At 51.8% G+C, this 13,070-nt stretch overlaps 1 protein-coding gene across 1 annotated transcript in view; it reads right to left on the bottom strand.

The window, feature by feature from the left end:
- Positions 1-13,070, bottom strand: part of LOC129835651 (coiled-coil domain-containing protein 171-like) — a 92,327-nt gene that overhangs the window by 7,855 nt on the left and 71,402 nt on the right. Inside the window, exons 12-14 of the mRNA XM_055901372.1 lie at positions 3,427-3,516; positions 1,649-1,927; positions 234-401 (exon numbers count right to left, since the gene is read on the bottom strand). Coding sequence (XP_055757347.1) covers positions 234-401; positions 1,649-1,927; positions 3,427-3,516 — 537 coding nt within the window. The remainder of the gene's footprint in view (positions 1-233; positions 402-1,648; positions 1,928-3,426; positions 3,517-13,070) is intronic.

Raw genomic sequence — 13,070 nt, 5'->3', positions numbered from 1 at the left:
AGAGAGAGAGAGAGAGAGAGAGAGAGCGTGAGAGAGAGAGAGATGGAGGGGAGAGAGAAGAGAGCGAGGGGGAGGGAAAGAGAAAAGAGACAGAGGGAGAGAGGAGAGAGCGCGGGGAGAGAGAGAAAGACTTGAATACTGCCTAAGATTTTGTAAACGGCATTGTAAGAGAAACAAATAGTATTTAACTCGCTCACAGACACACACATCTCACACACACACACACACCCTACCCTCTCGTTGGCGCGTGTAAGGTCAGAGGTGAGGGTGTCGACGTGTTCCGTTATGACATCACAGAGCTCCGCCCAGGAGAAACTACCCAGGATGCATTGCGGCTGGGAGACGAGGACGCAGCCCGCTAACAGACGCTGGAACAGACCGTGAAGGAACGACAACTTCTCCTGCAGAGACACACACAGACACTTGGGTAACAGAGACACACACAGACACTTGGGTAACAGAGACGCTGATGAAGTGCTGCTGCTAACACAGTCTATAATGACGTTAGTGAATACATTAGGGTTATAAAGGGTTATAATGGATCATAGCGGTGTTAGTATGAACCCTGGTGAAACACCGGGAACAAGATTGGCAACGGTACACACAGACAGGCAACTAACGTCACAAAGCCCTGCAACAGCTTGGGATGTAAACAGGGCTTTATAAAAAACACATTTATAGTAACAGAACAGACCACCTGTCATGTTTACTAGAGGGATAAACAGGGCTTTATAAAACACAGTGATAGTAACAGACCACCTGTCATGTTTACTAGAGGGATAAACAGGGCTTTATAAAACACAGTAACAGACCACCTGTCATGTTTACTAGAGGGATAAACAGGGCTTTATATAACACAGTGATAGTAACAGACCACCTGTCATGTTCACTAGAGGGATAAACAGGGCTTTATAAAACACAGTGACAGTAACAGACCACCTGTCATGTTTACTAGAGGGATAAACAGGGCTTTATAAAACACAGTGACAGTAACAGACCACCTGTCATGTTTACTAGAGGGATAAACAGGGCTTTATAAAACACAGTGACAGTAACAGACCACCTGTCATGTTTACTAGAGGGATAAACAGGGCTTTATATAACACAGTGATAGTAACAGACCACCTGTCATGTTTACTAGAGGGATAAACAGGGCTTTATAAAACACAGTGATAGTAACAGACCACCTGTCATGTTTACTAGAGGGATAAACAGGGCTTTATAAAACACAGTGACAGACCACCTGTCATGTTTACTAGAGGGATAAACAGGGCTTTATAAAACACAGTGATAGTAACAGACCACCTGTCATGTTTACTAGAGGGATAAACAGGGCTTTATAAAACACAGTGACAGTAACAGACCACCTGTCATGTTTACTAGAGGGATAAACAGGGCTTTATAAAACACAGTAACAGACCAGCTGTCATGTTTACTAGAGGGATAAACAGGGCTTTATAAAACACAGTGACAGTAACAGACCACCTGTCATGTTCACTAGAGGGATATACAGGGCTTTATAAAACACAGTAACAGACCAGCTGTCATGTTTACTAGAGGGATAAACAGGGCTTTATAAAACACAGTGACAGTAACAGAACGAATAGCAGGATCCAGAGACTTCCACTCCAAACAGAGCTCTGTTTACCTGAGAATCGTTCTGATTGAGTTGTCTGATCCTCTGTACTTCTGCCTGCAACTCCACTGTCCTCTCTCTCTCCTTCTTCCGCTCTCCTTCCCTCTGCTTCTCCCTCGTTTTCTCCCTCTCTCCTTCCCTCTGCTTCTCCCTGTCTCTCTCCCTCTCCCAGTGTTGCTGGGCGGTCTGTAGGTCAGTCTGTAGTCTGTTGGTCTGGAGCGTCTTGTCAGAACACTGGGATCTCAGACGCTGTAACTCTACATTACAGTCGGACAGCGCTACACGGAGCTCCTAGAGGAGAGAGAGAGAGGAGGGGGGAGAAAGGGGATGGGGGAGAGAGAGAGAGGAGGGGGGAGAAAGGGGATGGGGGAGAGAGAGAGAGGAGGGGGGAGAAAGGGGATGGGGAGAGAGAGAGAGAGAGGAGGGGGGAGAAAGGGGATGGGGAGAGAGAGGAGGGGGGAGAAAGGGGATGGGGAGAGAGAGGAGGGGGGAGAAAGGGGATGGGGGAGAGAGAGAGAGGAGGGGGGAGAAAGGGGATGGGGAGAGAGAGAGAGGAGGGGGAGAAAGGGGATGGGGGAGAGAGAGAGAGGAGGGGGGAGAAAGGGGATGGGGGAGAGAGAGAGAGAGAGAGAGGAGGGGGGAGAAAGGGGATGGGGAGAGAGAGAGAGGAGGGGGGAGAAAGGGGATGGGGGAGAGAGAGAGAGAGGAGGGGGGAGAAAGGGGATGGGGAGAGAGAGAGAGGAGGGGGGAGAAAGGGGATGGGGGAGAGAGAGAGAGGAGGGGGGAGAAAGGGGATGGGGGAGAGAGAGAGAGAGGAGGGGGGAGAAAGGGGATGGGGAGAGAGAGAGAGGAGGGGGGAGAAAGGGGATGGGGGAGAGAGAGAGAGGAGGGGGGAGAAAGGGGATGGGGGAGAGAGAGAGAGAGAGAGAGAGGAGGGGGGAGAAAGGGGATGGGGAGAGAGAGAGAGGAGGGGGGAGAAAGGGGATGGGGGAGAGAGAGAGAGGAGGGGGGAGAAAGGGGATGGGGGAGAGAGAGAGAGAGGAGGGGGGAGAAAGGGGATGGGGAGAGAGAGAGAGGAGGGGGGAGAAAGGGGATGGGGGAGAGAGAGAGAGGAGGGGGGAGAAAGGGGATGGGGAGAGAGAGAGAGGAGGGGGGGAGAAAGGGGATGGGGAGAGAGAGAGAGGAGGGGGGAGAAAGGGGATGGGGAGAGAGAGAGAGGAGGGGGGAGAAAGGGGATGGGGGAGGAGAGAGAGAGAGAGAGGAGGGGGGAGAAAGGGGATGGGGGAGAGAGAGAGAGGAGGGGGGAGAAAGGGGATGGGGGAGAGAGAGAGAGAGAGAGAGAGGAGGGGGGAGAAAGGGGATGGGGGAGAGAGAGAGGAGTGGGGAGAAAGGGGATGGGGGAGAGAGAGAGAGAGGAGGGGGGAGAAAGGGGATGGGGAGAGAGAGAGAGAGAGAGAGAGGAGGGGGGAGAAAGGGGATGGGGAGAGAGAGAGAGGAGGGGGGAGAAAGGGGATGGGGGAGAGAGGAGGGGGGAGAAAGGGGATGGGGGAGAGAGGAGGGGGGAGAAAGGGGATGGGGGAGAGAGACAAAGTGAAGAAAAAAAAAAAGAGCTATGTTAGCATTGGTGGACCTCTATGTCCTTTCGGTTACTAGTCCAACGCTCTAACCACTAGGCTACGCTGCCGCCCCGTATTCTACACGTCAGAAGTAAGAATAAATACAGTCTGTGACGGTTGACACTTTTACTGCCCTACTGATCATGTCCAAAGAGGAACTACAGTACTACTCACCTCTAAATGACACTTCTGTTCTGACATCAGTCGCTGGTTGGACTGCACTTCCTGGACCAGCCTCTCTGACTGTTGCTGCTGATCCAGGACCTGTTAATAACATAACATAACAACACTGAACCTCCTGGACCAGCCTCTCTAACATTACATAACAGGAAAAGGGCTGGTTATTGGTGGTATGCTGTGCATGTCTACCTCTGTAGTAGTCTGGTCCAGGGTGGTCTGGTATCTAGTCAGGGTTAGGAGGGTTACCTCTGTAGTAGTCTGGTCCAGGGTGGTCTGGTATCTAGTCAGGGTTAGGAGGGTTACCTCTGTAGTAGTCTGGTCCAGGGTGGTCTGGTATCTAGTCAGGGTTACCTCTGTAGTAGTCTGGTCCAGGGTGGTCTGGTATCTAGTCAGGGTTACCTCTGTAGTAGTCTGGTCCAGGGTGGTCTGGTATCTAGTCAGGGTTACCTCTGTAGTAGTCTGGTCCAGGGTGGTCTGGTATCTAGTCAGGGTTAGGAGGGTTACCTCTGTAGTAGTCTGGTCCAGGGTGGTCTGGTATCTAGTCAGGGTTACCTCTGTAGTAGTCTGGTCCAGGGTGGTCTGGTATCTAGTCAGGGTTACCTCTGTAGTAGTCTGGTCCAGGGTGGTCTGGTATCTAGTCAGGGTTACCTCTGTAGTAGTCTGGTCCAGGGTGGTCTGGTATCTAGTCAGGGTTACCTCTGTAGTAGTCTGGTCCAGGGTGGTCTGGTATCTAGTCAGGGTTACCTCTGTAGTAGTCTGGTCCAGGGTGGTCTGGTATCTAGTCAGGGTTACCTCTGTAGTAGTCTGGTCCAGGGTGGTCTGGTATCTAGTCAGGGTTACCTCTGTAGTAGTCTGGTCCAGGGTGGTCTGGTATCTAGTCAGGGTTACCTCTGTAGTAGTCTGGTCCAGGGTGGTCTGGTATATAGTCAGGGTTACCTCTGTAGTAGTCTGGTCCAGGGTGGTCTGGTATCTAGTCAGGGTTACCTCTGTAGTAGTCTGGTCCAGGGTGGTCTGGTATCTAGTCAGGGTTACCTCTGTAGTAGTCTGGTCCAGGGTGGTCTGGTATCTAGTCAGGGTTACCTCTGTAGTAGTCTGGTCCAGGGTGGTCTGGTATCTAGTCAGGGTTACCTCTGTAGTAGTCTGGTCCAGGGTGGTCTGGTATATAGTCAGGGTTACCTCTGTAGTAGTCTGGTCCAGGGTGGTCTGGTATCTAGTCAGGGTTACCTCTGTAGTAGTCTGGTCCAGGGTGGTCTGGTATCTAGTCAGGGTTACCTCTGTAGTAGTCTGGTCCAGGGTGGTCTGGTATCTAGTCAGGGTTACCTCTGTAGTAGTCTGGTCCAGGGTGGTCTGGTATCTAGTCAGGGTTACCTCTGTAGTAGTCTGGTCCAGGGTGGTCTGGTATCTAGTCAGGGTTACCTCTGTAGTAGTCTGGTCCAGGGTGGTCTGGTATCTAGTCAGGGTTAGGAGGGTTACCTCTGTAGTAGTCTGGTCCAGGGTGGTCTGGTATCTAGTCAGGGTTACCTCTGTAGTAGTCTGGTCCAGGGTGGTCTGGTATCTAGTCAGGGTTACCTCTGTAGTAGTCTGGTCCAGGGTGGTCTGGTATATAGTCAGGGTTACCTCTGTAGTAGTCTGGTCCAGGGTGGTCTGGTATATAGTCAGGGTTACCTCTGTAGTAGTCTGGTCCAGGGTGGTCTGGTATATAGTCAGGGTTACCTCTGTAGTAGTCTGGTCCAGGGTGGTCTGGTATCTAGTCAGGGTTACCTCTGTAGTAGTCTGGTCCAGGGTGGTCTGGTATATAGTCAGGGTTACCTCTGTAGTAGTCTGGTCCAGGGTGGTCTGGTATCTAGTCAGGGTTACCTCTGTAGTAGTCTGGTCCAGGGTGGTCTGGTATCTAGTCAGGGTTACCTCTGTAGTAGTCTGGTCCAGGGTGGTCTGGTATCTAGTCAGGGTTACCTCTGTAGTAGTCTGGTCCAGGGTGGTCTGGTATCTAGTCAGGGTTACCTCTGTAGTAGTCTGGTCCAGGGTGGTCTGGTATCTAGTCAGGGTTACCTCTGTAGTAGTCTGGTCCAGGGTGGTCTGGTATCTAGTCAGGGTTACCTCTGTAGTAGTCTGGTCCAGGGTGGTCTGGTATCTAGTCAGGGTTACCTCTGTAGTAGTCTGGTCCAGGGTGGTCTGGTATCTAGTCAGGGTTACCTCTGTAGTAGTCTGGTCCAGGGTGGTCTGGTATATAGTCAGGGTTACCTCTGTAGTAGTCTGGTCCAGGGTGGTCTGGTATATAGTCAGGGTTACCTCTGTAGTAGTCTGGTCCAGGGTGGTCTGGTATATAGTCAGGGTTACCTCTGTAGTAGTCTGGTCCAGGGTGGTCTGGTATCTAGTCAGGGTTACCTCTGTAGTAGTCTGGTCCAGGGTGGTCTGGTATATAGTCAGGGTTACCTCTGTAGTAGTCTGGTCCAGGGTGGTCTGGTATCTAGTCAGGGTTACCTCTGTAGTAGTCTGGTCCAGGGTGGTCTGGTATCTAGTCAGGGTTACCTCTGTAGTAGTCTGGTCCAGGGTGGTCTGGTATCTAGTCAGGGTTACCTCTGTAGTAGTCTGGTCCAGGGTGGTCTGGTATATAGTCAGGGTTACCTCTGTAGTAGTCTGGTCCAGGGTGGTCTGGTATCTAGTCAGGGTTACCTCTGTAGTAGTCTGGTCCAGGGTGGTCTGGTATATAGTCAGGGTTACCTCTGTAGTAGTCTGGTCCAGGGTGGTCTGGTATCTAGTCAGGGTTACCTCTGTAGTAGTCTGGTCCAGGGTGGTCTGGTATCTAGTCAGGGTTACCTCTGTAGTAGTCTGGTCCAGGGTGGTCTGGTATCTAGTCAGGGTTAGGAGGGTTACCTCTGTAGTAGTCTGGTCCAGGGTGGTCTGGTATCTAGTCAGGGTTACCTCTGTAGTAGTCTGGTCCAGGGTGGTCTGGTATCTAGTCAGGGTTAGGAGGGTTACCTCTGTAGTAGTCTGGTCCAGGGTGGTCTGGTATCTAGTCAGGGTTACCTCTGTAGTAGTCTGGTCCAGGGTGGTCTGGTATGTAGTCGGGTAGGGGGTTACCTCTGTAGTAGTCTGGTCCAGGGTGGTCTGGTATATAGTCAGGGTTACCTCTGTAGTAGTCTGGTCCAGGGTGGTCTGGTATCTAGTCAGGGTTACCTCTGTAGTAGTCTGGTCCAGGGTGGTCTGGTATCTAGTCAGGGTTAGGAGGGTTACCTCTGTAGTAGTCTGGTCCAGGGTGGTCTGGTATCTAGTCAGGGTTACCTCTGTAGTAGTCTGGTCCAGGGTGGTCTGGTATCTAGTCAGGGTTACCTCTGTAGTAGTCTGGTCCAGGGTGGTCTGGTATCTAGTCAGGGTTAGGAGGGTTACCTCTGTAGTAGTCTGGTCCAGGGTGGTCTGGTATCTAGTCAGGGTTACCTCTGCAGTAGTCTGGTCCAGGGTGGTCTGGTATCTAGTCAGGGTTACCTCTGTAGTAGTCTGGTCCAGGGTGGTCTGGTATCTAGTCAGGGTTACCTCTGTAGTAGTCTGGTCCAGGGTGGTCTGGTATATAGTCAGGGTTACCTCTGTAGTAGTCTGGTCCAGGGTGGTCTGGTATCTAGTCAGGGTTACCTCTGTAGTAGTCTGGTCCAGGGTGGTCTGGTATCTAGTCAGGGTTACCTCTGTAGTAGTCTGGTCCAGGGTGGTCTGGTATGTAGTCAGGGTTAGGAGGGTTACCTCTGTAGTAGTCTGGTCCAGGGTGGTCTGGTATCTAGTCAGGGTTAGGAGGGTTACCTCTGTAGTAGTCTGGTCCAGGGTGGTCTGGTATGTAGTCAGGGTTAGGAGGGTTACCTCTGTAGTAGTCTGGTCCAGGGTGGTCTGGTATGTAGTCAGGGTTAGGAGGGTTACCTCTGTAGTAGTCTGGTCCAGGGTGGTCTGGTATCTAGTCAGGGTTACCTCTGTAGTAGTCTGGTCCAGGGTGGTCTGGTATATAGTCAGGGTTACCTCTGTAGTAGTCTGGTCCAGGGTGGTCTGGTATATAGTCAGGGTTACCTCTGTAGTAGTCTGGTCCAGGGTGGTCTGGTATCTAGTCAGGGTTACCTCTGTAGTAGTCTGGTCCAGGGTGGTCTGGTATCTAGTCAGGGTTACCTCTGTAGTAGTCTGGTCCAGGGTGGTCTGGTATATAGTCAGGGTTACCTCTGTAGTAGTCTGGTCCAGGGTGGTCTGGTATATAGTCAGGGTTACCTCTGTAGTAGTCTGGTCCAGGGTGGTCTGGTATCTAGTCAGGGTTAGGAGGGTTACCTCTGTAGTAGTCTGGTCCAGGGTGGTCTGGTATCTAGTCAGGGTTACCTCTGTAGTAGTCTGGTCCAGGGTGGTCTGGTATCTAGTCAGGGTTAGGAGGGTTACCTCTGTAGTAGTCTGGTCCAGGGTGGTCTGGTATATAGTCAGGGTTACCTCTGTAGTAGTCTGGTCCAGGGTGGTCTGGTATGTAGTCAGGGTTAGGAGGGTTACCTCTGTAGTAGTCTGGTCCAGGGTGGTCTGGTATGTAGTCAGGGTTAGGAGGGTTACCTCTGTAGTAGTCTGGTCCAGGGTGGTCTGGTATGTAGTCAGGGTTAGGAGGGTTACCTCTGTAGTAGTCTGGTCCAGGGTGGTCTGGTATGTAGTCAGGGTTAGGAGGGTTACCTCTGTAGTAGTCTGGTCCAGGGTGGTCTGGTATATAGTCAGGGTTACCTCTGTAGTAGTCTGGTCCAGGGTGGTCTGGTATATAGTCAGGGTTACCTCTGTAGTAGTCTGGTCCAGGGTGGTCTGGTATATAGTCAGGGTTACCTCTGTAGTAGTCTGGTCCAGGGTGGTCTGGTATCTAGTCAGGGTTACCTCTGTAGTAGTCTGGTCCAGGGTGGTCTGGTATCTAGTCAGGGTTACCTCTGTAGTAGTCTGGTCCAGGGTGGTCTGGTATATAGTCAGGGTTACCTCTGTAGTAGTCTGGTCCAGGGTGGTCTGGTATATAGTCAGGGTTACCTCTGTAGTAGTCTGGTCCAGGGTGGTCTGGTATCTAGTCAGGGTTAGGAGGGTTACCTCTGTAGTAGTCTGGTCCAGGGTGGTCTGGTATGTAGTCAGGGTTACCTCTGTAGTAGTCTGGTCCAGGGTGGTCTGGTATCTAGTCAGGGTTAGGAGGGTTACCTCTGTAGTAGTCTGGTCCAGGGTGGTCTGGTATATAGTCAGGGTTACCTCTGTAGTAGTCTGGTCCAGGGTGGTCTGGTATCTAGTCAGGGTTAGGAGGGTTACCTCTGTAGTAGTCTGGTCCAGGGTGGTCTGGTATCTAGTCAGGGTTAGGAGGGTTACCTCTGTAGTAGTCTGGTCCAGGGTGGTCTGGTATCTAGTCAGGGTTACCTCTGTAGTAGTCTGGTCCAGGGTGGTCTGGTATGTAGTCAGGGTTAGGAGGGTTACCTCTGTAGTAGTCTGGTCCAGGGTGGTCTGGTATATAGTCAGGGTTACCTCTGTAGTAGTCTGGTCCAGGGTGGTCTGGTATCTAGTCAGGGTTACCTCTGTAGTAGTCTGGTCCAGGGTGGTCTGGTATCTAGTCAGGGTTACCTCTGTAGTAGTCTGGTCCAGGGTGGTCTGGTATCTAGTCAGGGTTACCTCTGTAGTAGTCTGGTCCAGGGTGGTCTGGTATGTAGTCAGGGTTACCTCTGTAGTAGTCTGGTCCAGGGTGGTCTGGTATGTAGTCAGGGTTAGGAGGGTTACCTCTGTAGTAGTCTGGTCCAGGGTGGTCTGGTATATAGTCAGGGTTACCTCTGTAGTAGTCTGGTCCAGGGTGGTCTGGTATCTAGTCAGGGTTACCTCTGTAGTAGTCTGGTCCAGGGTGGTCTGGTATCTAGTCAGGGTTACCTCTGTAGTAGTCTGGTCCAGGGTGGTCTGGTATCTAGTCAGGGTTAGGAGGGTTACCTCTGTAGTAGTCTGGTCCAGGGTGGTCTGGTATCTAGTCAGGGTTACCTCTGTAGTAGTCTGGTCCAGGGTGGTCTGGTATCTAGTCAGGGTTAGGAGGGTTACCTCTGTAGTAGTCTGGTCCAGGGTGGTCTGGTATATAGTCAGGGTTACCTCTGTAGTAGTCTGGTCCAGGGTGGTCTGGTATCTAGTCAGGGTTACCTCTGTAGTAGTCTGGTCCAGGGTGGTCTGGTATCTAGTCAGGGTTACCTCTGTAGTAGTCTGGTCCAGGGTGGTCTGGTATCTAGTCAGGGTTAGGAGGGTTACCTCTGTAGTAGTCTGGTCCAGGGTGGTCTGGTATCTAGTCAGGGTTACCTCTGTAGTAGTCTGGTCCAGGGTGGTCTGGTATGTAGTCAGGGTTAGGAGGGTTACCTCTGCAGTAGTCTGGTCCAGGGTGGTCTGGTATCTAGTCAGGGTTACCTCTGTAGTAGTCTGGTCCAGGGTGGTCTGGTATGTAGTCAGGGTTAGGAGGGTTACCTCTGTAGTAGTCTGGTCCAGGGTGGTCTGGTATCTAGTCAGGGTTACCTCTGTAGTAGTCTGGTCCAGGGTGGTCTGGTATATAGTCAGGGTTAGGAGGGTTACCTCTGTAGTAGTCTGGTCCAGGGTGGTCTGGTATCTAGTCAGGGTTAGGAGGGTTACCTCTGCAGTAGTCTGGTCCAGGGTGGTCTGGTATGTAGTCAGGGTTACCTCTGTAGTAGTCTGGTCCAGGGTGGTCTGGTATGTAGTCAGGGTTACCTCTGTAGTAGTCTGGTCCAGGGTGGTCTGGTATATAGTCAGGGTTACCTCTGTAGTAGTCTGGTCCAGGGTGGTCTGGTATCTAGTCAGGGTTACCTCTGTAGTAGTCTGGTCCAGGGTGGTCTGGTATGTAGTCAGGGTTACCTCTGTAGTAGTCTGGTCCAGGGTGGTCTGGTATGTAGTCAGGGTTACCTCTGTAGTAGTCTGGTCCAGGGTGGTCTGGTATCTAGTCAGGGTTACCTCTGTAGTAGTCTGGTCCAGGGTGGTCTGGTATGTAGTCAGGGTTAGGAGGGTTACCTCTGTAGTAGTCTGGTCCAGGGTGGTCTGGTATCTAGTCAGGGTTAGGAGGGTTACCTCTGCAGTAGTCTGGTCCAGGGTGGTCTGGTATCTAGTCAGGGTTACCTCTGTAGTAGTCTGGTCCAGGGTGTTCTGGTATATAGTCAGGGTTACCTCTGTAGTAGTCTGGTCCAGGGTGGTCTGGTATCTAGTCAGGGTTACCTCTGTAGTAGTCTGGTCCAGGGTGGTCTGGTATCTAGTCAGGGTTAGGAGGGTTACCTCTGCAGTAGTCTGGTCCAGGGTGGTCTGATATCTAGTCAGGGTTACCTCTGTAGTAGTCTGGTCCAGGGTGGTCTGGTATGTAGTCAGGGTTAGGAGGGTTACCTCTGTAGTAATCTGGTCCAGGGTGGTCTGGTATCTAGTCAGGGTTACCTCTGTAGTAGTCTGGTCCAGGGTGGTCTGGTATCTAGTCAGGGTTACCTCTGTAGTAGTCTGGTCCAGGGTGGTCTGGTATCTAGTCAGGGTTACCTCTGTAGTAGTCTGGTCCAGGGTGGTCTGGTATCTAGTCAGGGTTACCTCTGTAGTAGTCTGGTCCAGGGTGGTCTGGTATCTAGTCAGGGTTACCTCTGTAGTAGTCTGGTCCAGGGTGGTCTGGTATCTAGTCAGGGTTACCTCTGTAGTAGTCTGGTCCAGGGTGGTCTGGTATCTAGTCAGGGTTACCTCTGTAGTAGTCTGGTCCAGGGTGGTCTGGTATCTAGTCAGGGTTACCTCTGTAGTAGTCTGGTCCAGGGTGGTCTGGTATCTAGTCAGGGTTACCTCTGTAGTAGTCTGGTCCAGGGTGGTCTGGTATCTAGTCAGGGTTACCTCTGTAGTAGTCTGGTCCAGGGTGGTCTGGTATCTAGTCAGGGTTACCTCTGTAGTAGTCTGGTCCAGGGTGGTCTGGTATCTAGTCAGGGTTACCTCTGTAGTAGTCTGGTCCAGGGTGGTCTGGTATCTAGTCAGGGTTACCTCTGTAGTAGTCTGGTCCAGGGTGGTCTGGTATCTAGTCAGGGTTAGGAGGGTTACCTCTGTAGTAGTCTGGTCCAGGGTGGTCTGGTATCTAGTCAGGGTTACCTCTGTAGTAGTCTGGTCCAGGGTGGTCTGGTATCTAGTCAGGGTTACCTCTGCAGTAGTCTGGTCCAGGGTGGTCTGGTATCTAGTCAGGGTTACCTCTGTAGTAGTCTGGTCCAGGGTGGTCTGGTATCTAGTCAGGGTTACCTCTGTAGTAGTCTGGTCCAGGGTGGTCTGGTATCTAGTCAGGGTTACCTCTGCAGTAGTCTGGTCCAGGGTGGTCTGGTATCTAGTCAGGGTTAGGAGGGTTACCTCTGCAGTAGTCTGGTCCAGGGTGGTCTGGTATCTAGTCAGGGTTACCTCTGTAGTAGTCTGGTCCAGGGTGGTCTGGTATCTAGTCAGGGTTAGGAGGGTTACCTCTGTAGTAGTCTGGTCCAGGGTGGTCTGGTATCTAGTCAGGGTTAGGAGGGTTACCTCTGCAGTAGTCTGGTCCAGGGTGGTCTGGTATATAGTCAGGGTTACCTCTGTAGTAGTCTGGTCCAGGGTGGTCTGGTATCTAGTCAAGGTTAGGAGGGTTACCTCTGCAGTAGTCTGGTCCAGGGTGGTCTGGTATCTAGTCAGGGTTACCTCTGTAGTAGTCTGGTCCAGGGTGGTCTGGTATCTAGTCAGGGTTACCTCTGTAGTAGTCTGGTCCAGGGTGGTCTGGTATCTAGTCAGGGTTACCTCTGTAGTAGTCTGGTCCAGGGTGGTCTGGTATATAGTCAGGGTTACCTCTGTAGTAGTCTGGTCCAGGGTGGTCTGGTATCTAGTCAGGGTTACCTCTGTAGTAGTCTGGTCCAGGGTGGTCTGGTATATAGTCAGGGTTACCTCTGCAGTAGTCTGGTCCAGGGTGGTCTGGTATCTAGTCAGGGTTACCTCTGTAGTAGTCTGGTCCAGGGTGGTCTGGTATATAGTCAGGGTTACCTCTGTAGTAGTCTGGTCCAGGGTGGTCTGGTATATAGTCAGGGTTACCTCTGCAGTAGTCTGGTCCAGGGTGGTCTGGTATGTAGTCAGGGTTAGGAGGGTTACCTCTGTAGTAGTCTGGTCCAGGGTGGTCTGGTATCTAGTCAGGGTTACCTCTGTAGTAGTCTGGTCCAGGGTGGTCTGGTATCTAGTCAGGGTTAGGAGGGTTACCTCTGTAGTAGTCTGGTCCAGGGTGGTCTGGTATCTAGTCAGGGTTACCTCTGTAGTAGTCTGGTCCAGGGTGGTCTGGTATCTAGTCAGGGTTAGGAGGGTTACCTCTGCAGTAGTCTGGTCCAGGGTGGTCTGGTATATAGTCAGGGTTACCTCTGCAGTAGTCTGGTCCAGGGTGGTCTGGTATATAGTCAGGGTTACCTCTGTAGTAGTCTGGTCCAGGGTGGTCTGGTATATAGTCAGGGTTACCTCTGTAGTAGTCTGGTCCAGGGTGGTCTGGTATATAGTCAGGGTTACCTCTGTAGTAGTCTGGTCCAGGGTGGTCTGGTATCTAGTCAGGGTTAGGAGGGTTACCTCTGTAGTAGTCTGGTCCAGGGTGGTCTGGTATATAGTCAGGGTTAGGAGGGTTACCTCTGTAGTAGTCT

The sequence above is a fragment of the Salvelinus fontinalis genome, chromosome 36 (assembly GCF_029448725.1).
Source record: "Salvelinus fontinalis isolate EN_2023a chromosome 36, ASM2944872v1, whole genome shotgun sequence".
Classification (NCBI taxonomy): domain Eukaryota; kingdom Metazoa; phylum Chordata; class Actinopteri; order Salmoniformes; family Salmonidae; genus Salvelinus; species Salvelinus fontinalis.
Note: the sequence above shows the minus strand (reverse complement) of the source record. Positions and strands in the feature narration are given on the sequence as shown.